At 58.7% G+C, this 15,869-nt stretch overlaps 1 protein-coding gene across 1 annotated transcript; it reads left to right on the forward strand.

Moving 5' to 3' along the window:
* Window positions 1-3,156: 3,156 nt before the first annotated feature.
* Window positions 3,157-15,333, forward strand: LOC133349349 (phosphatidylinositol 4,5-bisphosphate 3-kinase catalytic subunit gamma isoform-like). The gene is given in 13 exon segments (XM_061562702.1): window positions 3,157-5,676; window positions 7,094-7,264; window positions 7,524-7,589; window positions 9,826-10,051; window positions 10,370-10,464; window positions 10,635-10,781; window positions 11,509-11,599; window positions 12,078-12,208; window positions 12,386-12,497; window positions 12,735-12,833; window positions 12,836-12,891; window positions 13,414-13,596; window positions 14,316-15,333. Coding segments are annotated over 13 exon segments (3,705 nt in total). The 5' UTR covers window positions 3,157-3,441; the 3' UTR covers window positions 14,409-15,333.
* Window positions 15,334-15,869: the final 536 nt, after the last annotated feature.

Here is a 15,869-nt window from a genome sequence, read left to right on the forward strand (position 1 = left end):
TTTGCAGCCTTCCAACACAATCAACCCGGGTTCGAATCCCGCTCTCAAATAGTATTTTTTTGTCTTTGTTTATTTATTTATTCTTCAGCTTGTCTGATGACGTCACCACGCACATCTAATTTGCAGGGCAATCCCGTGCGTGAAGTAACATCACTTGGGGCACCTCCGGGGCCAGAATCTGCGTGGGAGCCGCGGTGGCTCAGCCGTGCTGGGCGAGGGACCGGCGACTTGGAGCTGCCGAGTTCGAATCTCGCCCTTGGCGGCGGAGAGACGAATAAATCCGCTCTCCCGTGAAGCAAACGGCGCAACACAAGACCCTTCATCAGGCAACTTGGTGAGTGGTTTACACGGCGCAGTTGTTCTATGTGGATGTATTAACATGCAATGTCGTGTCTCTGTTGTGCATATGCCGGGCTTGGCTGCAGTGGCTGATGGAGGAGGGCCACACTGGAGCGTCAGCGACACCTGCAGGCCACGAAGAGCTGAGGCCTGCAGGAGAGGAGAGGGGTGGGGACAGAGGGAGGAAGTGGATTTTATTTTTGTGATGCACATCAACATTTGTCCACCAGGGGCGCTGTTCCTCCACCACCAGGGGGCGCTGTAGCGCCTAGGGGGCGCTGTCCCATTACATTTTGCCTTGAAAACGCTCATTTTGAAGCAATTCAACGTTTCACCAACACTTTCGGCCGGCGAGTCGCGGTTTTACGCGGAATCGCCGAGAAACCAGTCGAGGTTCGAAAGACGACCATGGATAGCGACCCTGAAGACGCGGCAACCACGAATACTGCAGACTGACACGATTCATTTAACATTTACAGTTGTGATCCTATTAATGTAATCCTGTACAAATTAATGTAATCCTGTAAAAAATAATAATGTAATCCTGTACAAATTTATGTAATCCTGTACAAATTAATATAATCCTGTACAAAGAAAATTCCTGTCCAGCTGAATCACCCGAGACTGTTCACTTACGAGCACGAGGCGAACGACTTGGTTCACCGATGATGGGGAGTGTTTAACGCGAGAGCCCCCTGGTCCCTGGGTCCAAGTGCAAGGTCCTGGGCTCAGGCGCAGGGTCATCGGGTCCAGGTGCCGAGTCCTGGGTCCAGTCGGAGTACACACACAGATACACATACATACACACAGACATACATACATACATGCACACACAGACACACACAGACATACATACATACACGCATGCACACACACGCACACCGCTGTCCCTCCCTGTGGCATTGGATGTGCATGATGCATCGGCTCGCACACGGCCGACTCCGCTGCTCTGTCGACAAAAGAGGTCGAGGAGGCCGAGTGAGAAATTCGTGGCCACCCTCAGGGACACAGGCCGCCATGCGCAGCTACGTGGCGCTGACGTCACGGCGCTTGTGCCAGGCTAGGTGCGTTTTGAGCCACGTGAAGTGTCGAGGGCTTGCTGCTGGCAGGGGGTCGCGGGGAAGACCCAGGTGCCGTGGCTTGGCCGACACGACTGGCAGATGCACTACCACCTGTGCTCCCTACTGCGCCACCTGGCTGCGTTTTAATCCGCACGGCGCTCCGCTCGTTGTTGTGAGCGTCGCTCCTCCGCCCTCCGTTGTTGTTGTTGGAGAGCGACTGCCTCCAAACGCCCAGTAGCCTCAAAGTGCACCTCGCCTGGCACTGCCTAGTAGTGTCCTTCACGAGCCTCCTCCACAGCTCCTGACTGATACAAGTCCACTGAACTCCACATCCTGCAATTCCCTCCTGTCAGCGAGCCCAGCCGTCGTGAGGGCGTGCACGTGGCACCACAGTGGACACTGGGCACGGTGGACGCTGTGGTGGTCAATGATAGCAATTCCCACCACCGGACCTAACCGACCAACTCCCCCCCCCCTCCCACCTCGGCTCATGGGCTCCTCCATCTCCACGGCGGAGGTCCCCTCGGGAGGACCGCGGCGATGTTTGCGGATTCCAGACGCGGCGCCACGCGGCGTGGCACGACACCGCCCCCTGGCGGCAGAGCGCCGCCGTTACACGAGGCTGGCACCACACAACCAGCAACACAACTCGGTGACGTTGAAGCAACGTTAGAATGACGTCTGCCCGTGGTGCGCACCCTCTCACAATTCTGGGAAAAAAACATCTGGCGGAACGAGACACGGCCTGGACCGGTTTCGGCTGAGCCTCATCGTCTAGCTCCTGTAATCGCTGGTGATTTGACATCTCGATTCGGTTGAGAGAGACTTGGTGTGACCTGCATGGCACCTGCCTGGGTCTCTCCCGTGACCTCCTGTCAGCGAGCCCGCGGCGTGTCACGTGGCCTCAAGGGAGGTGCACCTGCGATGAGCAACGTGCACACCAAGTCACCTAGCCTGGCACGAGCGCCGTTGTGACGACATCTACACTTAGTGGTGAGCGGCGATTGTTGTATTTGTGCCCGTATGTACGTGTGCCTGTATGTACGTGTGCCTGTGTGTGTGCCTGTGTGTGTCTATTTGTATGTTTTCCTGTGTGTGTGTCCCTGTATGTACGTGTGCCTGTGTGTGTGCCTGTGTGTGTCTATTTGTATGTTTTCCTGTGTGTGTGTCCCTGTATGTACGTGTGCCTGTGTGTGTGGAAATTTTAACCGCGCGTTTATGCAGGAAACGTGAATCTGCATCAACACACAAACTTGACCTGGCAGTGAACTATGCAGGGGCCCCGTGCAGTGCTCGGGTCAGCGGCTCGCAGTCGGGAGCTTGCAAGTTCAAATCCTGGTTGGGGTTCGACTCGGCTCCTTCATCGCTCTGTACAACTTTGTGGGGAAAGTTTAACCCTGGTTACCCTTTGAATGGACTCGCCCCTGCCATAGCAATGTGGGGTTTCCAACACTGGCTCAGGTTGTGAACAGGAAACAATGCTGGAATTTACTCTGGACTTGTGATCCGGCTGCGCCGAGGCGGCCAGAGGTTGGCAGTACAGCAAATCGGTTCGCGAACCGATCCCTCGTACACGCTGTGGGGTTTCTCGGGGTTCTGCGGTCCCCTCCCCCTGGCCCAGGCCCCGTTATCGGAGCCACCAGCGCTGCCCACTTCCTCCAGGGCGTCGCTGCGCAGGGCGCGGGTTGAGGAACCCCGGGCATGGCGTGCGGAACGGGGCCCCTCGGTAGTTTCCGCTTCGCCTCGCTTGCCGGCGCGAGTCTCACGCTGCCACACAGCGGGATCGGCTCAGAGAGGGGATCGGCTCAGAGAGGGGATCGGCTCAGAGAGGGGATCGGCTCAGAGAGGGGATCGGCTCAGAGGTGCTGACGGCGTAGAGGAGTCGCCCTGGTGCCCGATCAGCCTGGAGACGGATCGGTTGAGTGAGAGGGGTCGATGTGGAGGCGGGTCAAGCAGCCGAGCGAGTGAGTGACCAGCCACGGGGAGACTCGGCTCAGAAGGTGACCGACGCAGACGGACGGGGATCAAAGCCGAGGCCGCGATGTTTGAGACGGAGGAGGCGGGGGAGGAGGAGACGGGAGACGTGGCCGATGCAGGGGGTCCGGACGAGAAGGGGGGCCGCTCCGAGGACGCAGGAGGACTCGGCGGGGGCCCCGGGGACTCGGGCGAGGAGGAGGAGGGCGGCCGGTGGAGGGACGCCGACGACCCCGGCCTCGCCGTGCAGCTGCGCCCCGAGTCCAAGCGGCGGCGGGGCAAGGGCGGCTCCCGGAGCCCCGTGCGGGACGAGGGCCCCTGGCGGGCCCTGCTGGGGGGCTCCTCGGGCGGCGTGAGGAGGGCGCTGGTCGTGGAGTTCGTGCTGCCCACGCCGCGGGCGCGCTCGCGGGAGGCCGAGCGCGTGCTGGTGGCCGTGCCGCTCTGCGTCACCGTGGAGCGCATGCGGGCCCTGGTGTGGGCGCGGGCGCGGCTCGAGAGCGAGCACCCGCGCGTCTACCAGCGCTGCAGCGCCGACGCCTACTCCTTCCTCTATCGCAGCAGCAGCGGCGGCAGCAGCAGCAGCAGCGGCCACCGCGGGGCCCACGGCGAGGAGGGTCACGACGACGACAGCGGCGGCACGTGGTTCGAGATATTCGACCCTCAGCAGCTGGTGCACAGCCTCCACTGCTTCATCCGCTGGATGGAGGAAGAGGAGGACGAGAAGAAGCGGAAGGTGGCGATGGAGAAGGATGGAGAGCAGGGCGTGGGGGAGCAAGACGCGTGGTCTCCGGGCTCCAGGAGGATCCACGTGCTCGAGCGGGCCGCGCTCCAGGTGGAGGAGAGCCCTCAGCTGCGCCGCGAGCTGGACGAGCTGGTGGGGGTGGAGCTGTCCCAGATGGACGGAGGCCCAGACGAGGAGGTGTTCTCCACGCGCAGGAAGCTCGACGCCCTGCGCCGCACGGAGGTGCGCGACCGCGACCCCCTGCACTACGCGCTCGACCCGCGGGTGGTCACCTGCGCCATGCCCGGCTTCCTGCCGCTGCGAGCGCCCGGCGGCGGCGGTGAGATCTTCGTGACGCTGCACCACGGCGCCTGCAGCCAGAAGATGAAGGTCGGCCTGGACGCGCCGCCACAGCAGATCCTGGCCGCCTTCTTGCGCAACGTGGCCAGGAAGGGAGACCTCTTCAGCCTGCCCGAGGGAGGCGGCCTGGCGCTCAAGGTGTGCGGCAGGGAGGAGTACCTGGTGGGCGACGGGGTCCCGCTGCGCGACTTCCACTGCATCCGCAGCAGCCTGCGCACGCCGGGAACGGACATCCACCTCGCCGTGGTGGAGCTGCCAGACGTGGAGGAGGACGCGGTGGAGGCCGAGTCGTGGCCCCTGGTGGACGAGGGCACGGGCCAGACGGGCACCCACGAGCAGCTCTCGCTGGACCACAACGACCACGAGCACGCGCTGGCCATGTCGCTGTGGGACTGCGCCAGGAGGTTCCGCGTGAAGGTCGTGGGGGTCGAGATGCCCGCGCGACCCCGCGACGCGGACGACCTGGACGTCTTCGTGGAGATCCGCATCTACCACGGCCAGGAGGTGCTCTCGGCCGCCAGCACCCAGCCAAAGCCGCTGGCCGACGACGAGGTGCTGTGGAACCAGCGCCTGGAGTTCGACATCAGAGTGAGGGACCTCCCGCGAGAGGCGAGGCTGTCCATCTCTCTCCACGGGGTCAAGTCCAGCTCCCAGCAGCGTGGCGGCGGCGGCGGCGCGCCGGACGCTCCCTCCATCTCGGCGCCCTCCTCCTCCTCGTCGTCGTCGTCGTCGTCCGCAGTGGGGGAGCCACGCGCCAAGAGCGCTCGGCTGATGTTCTACGTGAACCTGCAGCTGATCGACCACCGCTCTCTGCTGCGGCAGGGGGAGCAGCTGCTGCACATGTGGAGGCACCCGGAGCGCGGCGAGGACATGGCCACCATCGAGGCGGACAAACTCTCGTCGGAGCAGAACCCCGAGCGAGACACCGCGGCCGTGGTGTGCTTCCTGCTCGACTCGTACGCGTTCCACGTGGCGCTGCCCCGGGGCAGGGCCGAGAACGGGGAAGGCGACAACGGCTGCTGCCCCGAGTCGGTGCTGCCCCCGGGCAGCGCGGAGTGGCAGCGCTTCGAGAATCTGGTGAACGCGGAGCCGCTGGGAGCGCTGAGCGCAGAGGACCGCGCGCTGATGTGGAGGCACCGCGCGCTCTGCGCCACCACGCGGCCCCACGGCCTCCCCAAGCTGCTGCGCTCCGTGCGCTGGAGTCGCGCCGAGGCCGTGCAGGTGCGGCGGGCGCAGCTACGGCCCGGGGGGGGGGGCATGGTCGGGGTGATGGGAGGGGGTGCAGAGCCATCCCGAGGGTACGGGGGATCGGGGCAACTGCCCCGGGCCCTGCGCTTTGGTGGGGGGGGGGGGCACTCTTTGGCGTCGGGACCCCACGCAGTGGCATTTACCCCGGGCACCACCACACCCCGCTATGGACCGCCCTGAGGAGGGGGCATTGCCACGGGGCATTGATGGGGGAAGTGACAGGGACATGCACGTGACTTGCTGCTTCATTCAGCTGCCGCATTATCTGCAAAAACCGGTTCTTCTCATAACGCAGCTCCATCCCGTAATGCGGGCGTGAGTGAAATCCAGGTCGTCCCCAGGTGGTTGTGGTGCTGCCGATGCTTCCCCAATTGTAATCTTAAATAGTTGCTGTAATCATCTTGGCCGATCCAGGTGGATGGGGTGGAGGCAACGCCGCCCCCCCCCCCCCCACTTTCCCCCAGGAGACGCCAAACATGTGGGGGGGAGGGGTTTAACTGCATTTACTGGAGAAACTACATTGAATGTTTTCGTAGTATTATTAATTTCTACTATCTCCCCACCCCCCACCCCCCTTGGGCAGTACCTGGATCCTCTCTCTCCGCACAGCCAACACTCGGAGAGTCAACACTGGCCCTGGGCTCGCAGCTGACGACAAATATTGAGGGGGGGGTGTCCGTGGGTGATGTCAGGAACCAAATGTGTCCCGGCTAAAAGCAAATAATCTGCACTCGTGATATTGGATATGGGGCGGGGTTACCCAATCAGTGGGTGGGGTTAGCACAGGAGTAGGCGGGGTCTATGGGTAATGGGTGTGGCTTAATCGGAGGGAGGGGCTGACAAATCGCCGTGACGTGTATCTTAGTTGAACCTCTCAGATATCTGGTAGTCCTAATCTAAATACTGTTAACTATTTTGTTTGCCAGGTAAAGTCCACTGAGCTCTCAGCTCTATTTTAGAGGTGACCTGGCCACACGTGATGATAGCTCGTGGAAGTGACTGACATCACCACACGTGGGGATTTAGAGGAGTCACAAAATCGTCTCGACGCGTGGTTGTTTCTAAATGTGGAGGACAAAACCGAAGGAACGCGGAGAACAATCCACGCCACCGCCGAGATAAAAAAAAAAACGCGCGAACTACGAATAGTTAACGACCCACGGCCTCCTGCACAGCAGGCGAGGGGATAACGTCTCCTCGCCACCAGGGCGCCCTAAGCAGACACCTTAAACCCTGAGCATCCCCTCATCATTGTTTTGTCAGTCTGTAGAAGTAATACCGAATTAATTATTATCTCAAATATTTATGAAATGCCCAACTCCACCACGACCACCCCACCCCCACGCGTGTCCCCGCTGAGCCCGGGCGCGTCTCCCTCCGTGCCGCGCAGGAGGCGCACCGCGTGCTGCGGCAGTGCGACCCGGCGCGCCTCGGACTCGACGTCGCTCTGCAGCTGCTCGACTGCCACTTCGCGGACGCGAAGGCGCGGAGCCTCGCCGTGCGCCGACTCGAGCTCCTGGGAGACGACCACGTGCAGAGATACCTGCTGCAGCTCGTGCAGGTGAGGGCGTCACGCTTATCCTGGGGGGAGGGAGGGGCGGTGAGGTGTCAAGCATGTGGAGGGCCATGTGCACTCACCTGGGGATGATGATAATTCCTGCAGCTGCTCGTGGTGATGCTGATGATGCCATAGCTGCTATAGTTACGATGATGATGCTATTGCTGTAGCTGCTATCGTGATAATGCTATAGCTGCAACTGCTATAGGAATGCTGCTGCTATAGCTGCTGCTGACGATGTTGACGATGTGCGTGGCTACAGGCATTGAAGTTCGAGCCCTATCACGACAGCGACCTGGCGCGCTTCCTCATCCGCCGTGGACTCAGGGTGAGACCTTCCACATCTGACGAGACTTCCACCACCATCATCATCCATCTGTAATGCGGGCGTAAATGGGCGGGGCGGATATGACGATCCGAGAGGGAGGAGTCAGGGTGACGTGGGGGAGAAGTTATAGCGGGGAGACAGGAAGCTATCTGGGTCAGTCGGGGGAGTGAAGGGTGGTGAACACGTTGGGTGGTCGCCGTGCCTCAGCCTGGTGGCTGAGGGGCTCATGACGGCGCCAGCCAGCGGGGTGGAAGAGAGAGTGGAGGATTGAGGTAGGAAGTGGCGAGATAGCCACGCACGGAGGAACAGGGAGCAGCGATGGAGCTGCTGGGGGAGCAGCCAGAGGGCTGTACCAAGAGCCTGCAGCGGAGCTGCAGGAGCGTGGAAGGCTACGGGAGCGAAGGCAGATGTGGGGCTGCCAGGGAGAGAGTCTCAGGAGGAGTGCCGTGTGGGAAGGAGAACGCGAACCCCAAATAAAGGACACGGAGTCAGCAAGAAGTGTCTGAGTCCTTTTATTACACTGGAGTCAGAAGTGAAACGGCATCTCAAAACAACTGAGAGAAAGAAGAAAAAAAATATTCCTGCTACATCATCCGACGACGACGACCTTCCTCAGACAGTGGACCTGCCTGCGATGGAAGAGGAGATCCGTTCTGGAACGAGTACGGGTCCGGGTGAGCAAGGTGTCGCCGCGTCGGTGGACCTGTCTGTGCCGGAGGATGCCAACTTACGATGGAGACAGATGGTGATGCAGATGGGGACCTTGAAAATCGTGCTGGCGCAACTGTGTGAGTTCACCACGCCGAGGACGACGTCGGGGAGGCCCGGTGGTGATCCGCAGGCCTCTGCCTTTCCTGCGCTGCCAGCGCCATTGCCACGTGGCACGAAGACGCCATCTTGGGCGTGGCAGGGGAGAAACGGCGGGAAGCCGCCATCTTGTCTTCACCGCGGCGGGAGGACGCCGCCATCTTCAACATCGCGGCGGAGAGGCAGCCTTGCGCTGCCATCTGGAGGTGCCGCGGGGTGAGCAGCCTGCTGTGAGCTGCTGTTTTTCGAGGGGGTGCTGCGAGGAGAAGACGCCGATGCTGCAGCTGCTGGGGCGGGAGCTTCCCGTCCTGGCTCGGATTCTTCAGCTCCCGTCGCACTGGGTGTTACCTGGTGTGCTAGCTGGATGAGGACTTGAAGGAGCAATTGAGCGCCGTTCGTCGTTCTGCTCTACCACTTGCTCTTTGACGTTGGACTTGAGCCGAGCGGATGGAACTGCAACATGGACACGCACTAAAACATCACATTTCTGGGTTGTGCGCGTTGGCCGTTCTTGCGTGTCAGTTGCCGTTTTTGTTCATTGTGCCATTCTTATTCTTGTTGATGTTGCGCGGAGGACAGGCCGGTGTTCTGTTCCAGTTCCTGATACCTCCCCTTTCGTTGCTTGTGTTGTTGTTGTTATAATCTCCGTTGTGTCTGGGGGACTCCTGATTGTGATGCCTTCGCCCGCATTATTTTGTTCTGTTTCAGCCGAGGACGGCTGGGATTTTCTCTACGGGGGAGGGTAGTGTAATGCGGGCGTAAATGGGCGGGGCGGATATGACGATCCGAGAGGGAGGAGTCAGGGTGACGTGGGGGAGAAGTTATAGCGGGGAGACAGGAAGCTATCTGGGTCAGTCGGGGGAGTGAAGGGTGGTGAACACGTTGGGTGGTCGCCGTGCCTCAGCCTGGTGGCTGAGGGGCTCATGACGGCGCCAGCCAGCGGGGTGGAAGAGAGAGTGGAGGATTGAGGTAGGAAGTGGCGAGATAGCCACGCACGGAGGAACAGGGAGCAGCGATGGAGCTGCTGGGGGAGCAGCCAGAGGGCTGTACCAAGAGCCTGCAGCGGAGCTGCAGGAGCGTGGAAGGCTACGGGAGCGAAGGCAGATGTGGGGCTGCCAGGGAGAGAGTCTCAGGAGGAGTGCCGTGTGGGAAGGAGAACGCGAACCCCAAATAAAGGACACGGAGTCAGCAAGAAGTGTCTGAGTCCTTTTATTACACATCTACCATTACCCATGCCTCCCTGTCCCTCCATCCTCCTGTCCCTGCAGCGATGTCCCCATGTCTTTGTGTCCAGTGAAGAGTTGACCACCCAGTTTCCGTGTCCCCTTGTCAACATGTCCCGGCGCCTTGGTGGCTCGCTGTCTCCCCGTCCAGCGCAGAGTCGCTTGACCACCTTGTGTTGTCGATCTCCCCGTGTCCCCGCGGGCAGAGCAAGCGCGTGGGCCACTTCGTGTTCTGGTTCGCGAGGGGCGAGTGCGCCTCCTCTCCGCGCTTCTCTCGCCGCTTCTCGCTGCTGCTGGAGGCGCTGGTGCGGGGCGCCGGGCGCGCGGCGCGGCGCCAGCTGCAGGCGCAGCTGCGCGTCGTCAGCGTCATGCGCGACCTCGCCGTGGAGGTCAAGAGACTCGTGCCGGACCGCACGGACATCCCGCCCAGCGGTAAGGGAAACGGCGGGGGGGGGGGGGGGACAAACACCGGGGGAGACGGCGAGACTCGGGAGGCACGTGGACATCCAGCCCGGTGAATAGACGCATGGGGGAGACACTGGCAGGTGGGGAAAGACCGAAGGAGACCCACCGGGACATCCCGTCCAGCGGCGAGAGACCAAAATGAGCACGCAGGCACAGAGGCAATGTGATACAGATGCCGTGTGACAAGGACCCAGGGAGAAAAGGGACATGTAGAGAGACCCAGAGATGGTGCTACATGGATGCCCGTAACACAGACCACCTCGTGTCCCTGTCTCCTCCGTGCAGCCACGGCCTTCGTGAAGGAGCGGCTGCAGAGGGCCGAGCTTCCGCCCACGTTCCGCGTGCCCTACGACCCCACGCTCATCGCGGGCTCCATCCAGGTCTCCCAGAGCCACACCAAACCGCGTCCCCACGGCCACTGGGAAGCCGGCCGGCCATCCCGGCATGGAAGACACTTTAATTACTCATCCACATTTTGCTGCTCGTGGGTGGAGGTGGACTGGACGGAGTTGACCCCCCCCCCTCCCTCCGCATGTCGGTGTTGGAACAGGTGGACAAGTGCAAGATCATGGCGTCCAAGAAGAAGCCGCTGTGGCTGGAGTTTAGCAGCGGCGACCCGACGTGGCGCGGGGACTCGTCCATCGCGATCATCTTCAAGCACGGGGATGACCTCCGCCAGGACATGCTCATCCTGCAGGTGCTAGTCTCATCCTGAGGTCTCAGATGTATCCTACAGGTTCCATAATCAGCCTATAGGTCCCAGACTCATTTTGAAGGTCTCTGTGTCATCCTGGATATCCTTGACTCATTTAACACTTTCCCGGTCCGATGACGTACTTGTGCGTACGTGTGCGTACGTGTATGTCTTCAGTTCTTCTTCTGATACCCCCCTCCCTTTCAATTATAAACTCCCCAGTGAGATGATAAAAGAGATTGGGCAGACGAGAAATAGGGATGTTGTCAGTTGAGAGACATGTACACCGAGCAGTGAGAAGAGAGATGTCGGTGAGGCGGAGACGTAGTGAAGTGAGAGAGATGAAGACAAGAGAACAGGGGTGGAGTCAATTTTAGAGAAGACGATATATTAATTGTATGTTATGTTAATTAGGATCTGAAGTCGAAATGACATCTGGCTTATCTTTCTATGTTTCCAATAATCCAGGGCCCCCCTTGAGCCGCTTGGGGCCGTGAGCTTTTGCTTGGAGTGCTCGTGTTCAGCGCCACCACTTCACTCCACCACCTCTCACCCAGCCGTGTGCTCTCTCTCCGTGAGCCGCTGTCAACCGGCATCACCCATCACCGCTGGGACACCCACCGTCATCATCACCCCCACCGCCGGAATAATAATGATCCTCTTCATCCCCGCCACGATCATCACCACTGCCACTGTTGTGACGTCGCTTGTGTCTGGATCACCCGAACAGATCCTGGTGATCATGGAGTCGATTTGGGAGAGCGAGTCTCTGGATTTGGGCCTCCTGCCTTACGGCTGCATCTCTACCGGAGACAAGATCGGTGGGTCTCGGGTGACGGCAGCATCACACGCTGGCACCACCACCACCACTACAACCACCACTGCCATTATCACAACACCGGCATGACCACGACCACCACCACTACCACCGCAGAAACCACCACCATCACCTCTGCTACCATAACCACTGTCACAACCGTGACTTCACTACAATCGCCATCTTACCTCGGCACAACCGCCACCACCACCTTCATGCTCACCACCACCTTCATGCTCACCACCACCTTCATGCTCACCACCACCTTCATGCTCACCACCACCTCCATGCTCACCACCACCTCCATGCTCACCACCACCTCCATGCTCACCACCACCTCCATGCTCACCACCACCTTCATGCTCACCACCACCTCCATGCTCACCACCACCTTCATGCTCACCACCACCTTCATGCTCACCACCACCTCCATGCTCACCACCACCTTCATGCTCACCACCGCTGTTGCGCGCGAGCGGCAGGGATGATTGAGGTGGTGCGCGATGCCACGACCATCGCCCAGATCCAGCAGAGCCGCGTGGGCAACACGGGCGCCTTTCGCGACGAGCTGCTGCACCAGTGGCTACGTGACAAGTGCCCCATCGAGGCCAAGGTGAGCACCGCAGCCTGCGCACAGCCTGAAGGTCTCCACGTGAGCCTGTAGGTCTCTACGTGAGTGTGTGGGTCTCTACGTGAGTCGCTGGGGTGGTTCTCTGCGAGTCCATGCTTCTCTACGTCAATCCAGGAATTCAGGGCCTAGTTTCTCACTGGCATTGTTGCGGCCCGCCAGTACACGCAGGCGCTGGAGCGGTTCGTGCAGTCGTGCGCCGGCTACTGCGTGGCCACGTACGTCCTGGGCATCGGGGACCGGCACAACGACAACATCATGATCCGCGAGAATGGTGCGCGCTCCACGCCTCTTGCGCTCCGCTCAGGAATTTCTTCACACCGTCATCGACCGTCGTCTCTTACAGCGCGATGAGCTCTCCGTCTGTTGCTGGTCGGTTGGAGTTTTGGGACCTTTCGGGCCTGTGCTAAACAACCCTGGTTTAAAGATAAAATGAAACACACTCACACACGCGTGCGCGGTGAAAACCCTGTCGATCCCTCGCCCGCCCGGATCGTCTGCACGCGTGCAGGAAACCTGTTCCACATCGACTTTGGCCACATCCTGGGCAACACCAAGAGCTTCCTGGGCATCAGCCGCGAGCGCGTGCCCTTCGTGCTCACGCCGGACATGCTTACGTGATGGGCGTCACCGGCAAGCGCAGCAGCGCCTACTTCTGCAGGTTCCAGGTGCGCTCCGCACGGCGCCCGGCGCAGCGGATGAAATACCCCCCGCCCCATCTCCCCCCCCCTCCTTCCTTGTCCAATTTCTGTCCTCTTCAGAGCCCGGCACCGACACCACTACCCCTGCCCCCCCCCTGCACGCCGATTCGTCGTGTCTGGTCCAGTTGCACTGCCTACACACTCGATAGCTGTGCCACTGGGTTCTGTTCTTACGAGTGTCCACGTAAGTACATGGGTCCTATGCTAGTCAAGGTTCTGTGTTAGTCTACGAGTCCTCAGCTCGTCTACATTTCCTATGTTAGTCTATGGCTCTCTACGCAAGGTCATAGGGTATCTATTGAAGTACAGAATATGGGTTCCTGTGTAAATCTATAGGCGCTACTTTGGCCATTGGGTCAATGGGCCGCTGTGTTAGTCTGGATCTGAGCGATCTCCAGTTCTTGGAATCACCTCTGGTGCAAGGAAGAATTCAATGTCCCAAATCCATCCCATATTTCTTATTCTTCATGTTTTGTGGGACTGGTGCAGGACACGTGCGCCAGCGCCTACCTGGCTCTGCGCCGCCACACCAACCTGCTGCTCACGCTGCTCTCCATGATGGCGCTGACCGGCATGCCGGAGCTGAGCTGCCGGCAGGACGCCCACTACGTGCGGGAGGCGCTGACGGCCGGCAGGCCGGGCCACGAGGCCCAGCGGCATTTCCTCGATCAGGTGACGCGTCGTCCGCGCCGTCCGCGCCGCCGTCGCGGAACGCCGCAAGCTGCGACGGACGGCAAACGTGTAGATTCTCTCTTGCCCACTGCTGCGTTCTCACTCAAAGCCCCCGCTGAACTCTTACCGAGTCAGAAGTTCGGAAGTTCATTTCCCGAGTGAGACCCTCTGAGCTACAGATCTCTCTTTCAATGGGCACTCGGCGAGGAGACAACAAAGTATCTTAGACATCCTGAGATAATCGTTCGCTAATACCTCAATGGATTATCAACCAACTCCCGCTGAACGCCACTTGAATTATCTCAGAATGTTTACTGAATAGTCATTTCACACTTTCTGCAGTGTAAACATATTCACGAAACGCTAAGTGAATCCTCATTGAACGCTCACCGAATTTCACTTAACATTTTCTGAGCATATCATCATCATCAGCCCTGATCCAGCCATTGCTGGATGAAGGCCTCCCCAAGCTGGTGCCATTTCTCACAATGGTCGAGCTCCTGCACACGAGTTGATGTCATCGCTCCATCTCCGCTGCGGATATCCTCCGGGATGTGTTCCATTCCTTGGCTGCCACTCCCTCGTTACTCTTGACCATTACTCTCAACATTCACCAAAAACTGAACGAGAAAGCTGAACATTGTATTTTTTATGGGAACCTCGTGTCGCTTGTTGCCGCCAGAACCTCAAAATTGACGCCACCAACCCCCTCTCCACAGGTGGAGGTGTGCCGTGACAAGGGCTGGACGGTGCAGCTCGCCTGGTTCTGCCACCTTGTGCTCGGTGTCAAGCAGGGCGCGAGCAGCTCCTGAGGCCACTGGTCACGGGGAATGACTGGCAGCACCACAAACACCAGAAGTTCCTGATGGCCCAGAACACCAGAAGTTCCCCAGAGCATTGGGCACTCACAGCTACTGCGGGCCTTGGCACCTGCAGTTTCTGAGGGACCCACGATAACAGAAGTTCTTGAGGGGCCCCAGGGTCCAGGCGCTTGAGGGTCCCAGGGCAACCGCAACTCCTGCAAGACCTGTCCTGTAAAATAATTACGTTGAACTTCTTTCGCGCCGTACGTAGCGCTGTACGTAGACAACAAACTAAACATAAAAGCAGTTCTAAAAGGATCCTCACATACGAACACACTCCCATTCTGTGATCAAAAACCACGTTTATCCACTTTGAAATAGAAGCCCTTATTCTTGTTATACCACACAAGAGTTCGTACGTCTCACGTCTCCTAGTTACATAAATCAAACAATCAGATGTTGAGCCATGCGCCTGTATGGTACTTCACGCTGCAAGTGAGCGTGATCGGTTGGCGATGCTTTGCAATGGGAGTGATACGGTATCCACGGGTCTCTACGGGACAATGTTGGTAAATCTCCGATAGAAACTTGACATGCTGTATCATTAAGTCTTCTGAAACGTATTCTGTGTAATTCGTGTCGGGAGGGTGCTTTAGTTTTGCTCTCTGAGCTTTGGGCACTTCCACAACATTATGAAGATGTTGGGGCCTAGACCGAATAAGCAAGGTAAGCCATCGAGGGGGCAGTGCTTATAGCTTGATGCCTTGATCCACAATATTGGGGAGGGAGATGTGGGGGGGCAGCTGCCTCCCCTACTCCCTCTACTCCAACGCACATGCTGTTATCATTCATTAAATACAAATTAAAACATTTTACACACCCAAAGTTTTGGTCTTTAATGTTGTAGTTAGGCCTATGGCCGAGTCACATGGAATGCACCAGATCTTGTCGGATCTCCGACGCGTGAAAGCATAGGTCATTGTTGGACTATACTTTACCTTCACGAACCCGCACTGACCAGCGTGGTGAAGTATGGTCAAAACAATCCCCGCAAACCGCACTGCTTGGGGGGGCCCATCCAGGAGTTGATTGACAAAAGAGTTACACGTGTACATATGTAAAGCATTACCATCAGTCATTATCCATCCATTGCTGCGTGAAGGCCCTCCCAAAAACCATCACCACCCCTCATGATCCTGCAATGCGAACATTCTAGCACCTGCACATAAGCGGATTTCATCGCTCCATCTCCTGAGTGAAAGTACTCTTGATGTACATTGTTCAACTGAAATACATTTTTAAAATGGAAATGTGATATTGTTGTGAAACATTAGATGCGAAATATTCAGACAATATGCCTCCTCCATCTACATCTGTCCCTCCACGTCAATATTAACGTGTTATTTTACACATCCCATCAATCACCCCACCTTCTTGGGAGTGCATAATGGTCAGCAGCAGTGGTTCAAC

Source organism: Lethenteron reissneri, chromosome 30 (genome assembly GCF_015708825.2).
Source record: "Lethenteron reissneri isolate LAM-NWPU_2019-01 chromosome 30, ASM1570882v1, whole genome shotgun sequence".
NCBI lineage: Eukaryota > Metazoa > Chordata > Hyperoartia > Petromyzontiformes > Petromyzontidae > Lethenteron > Lethenteron reissneri.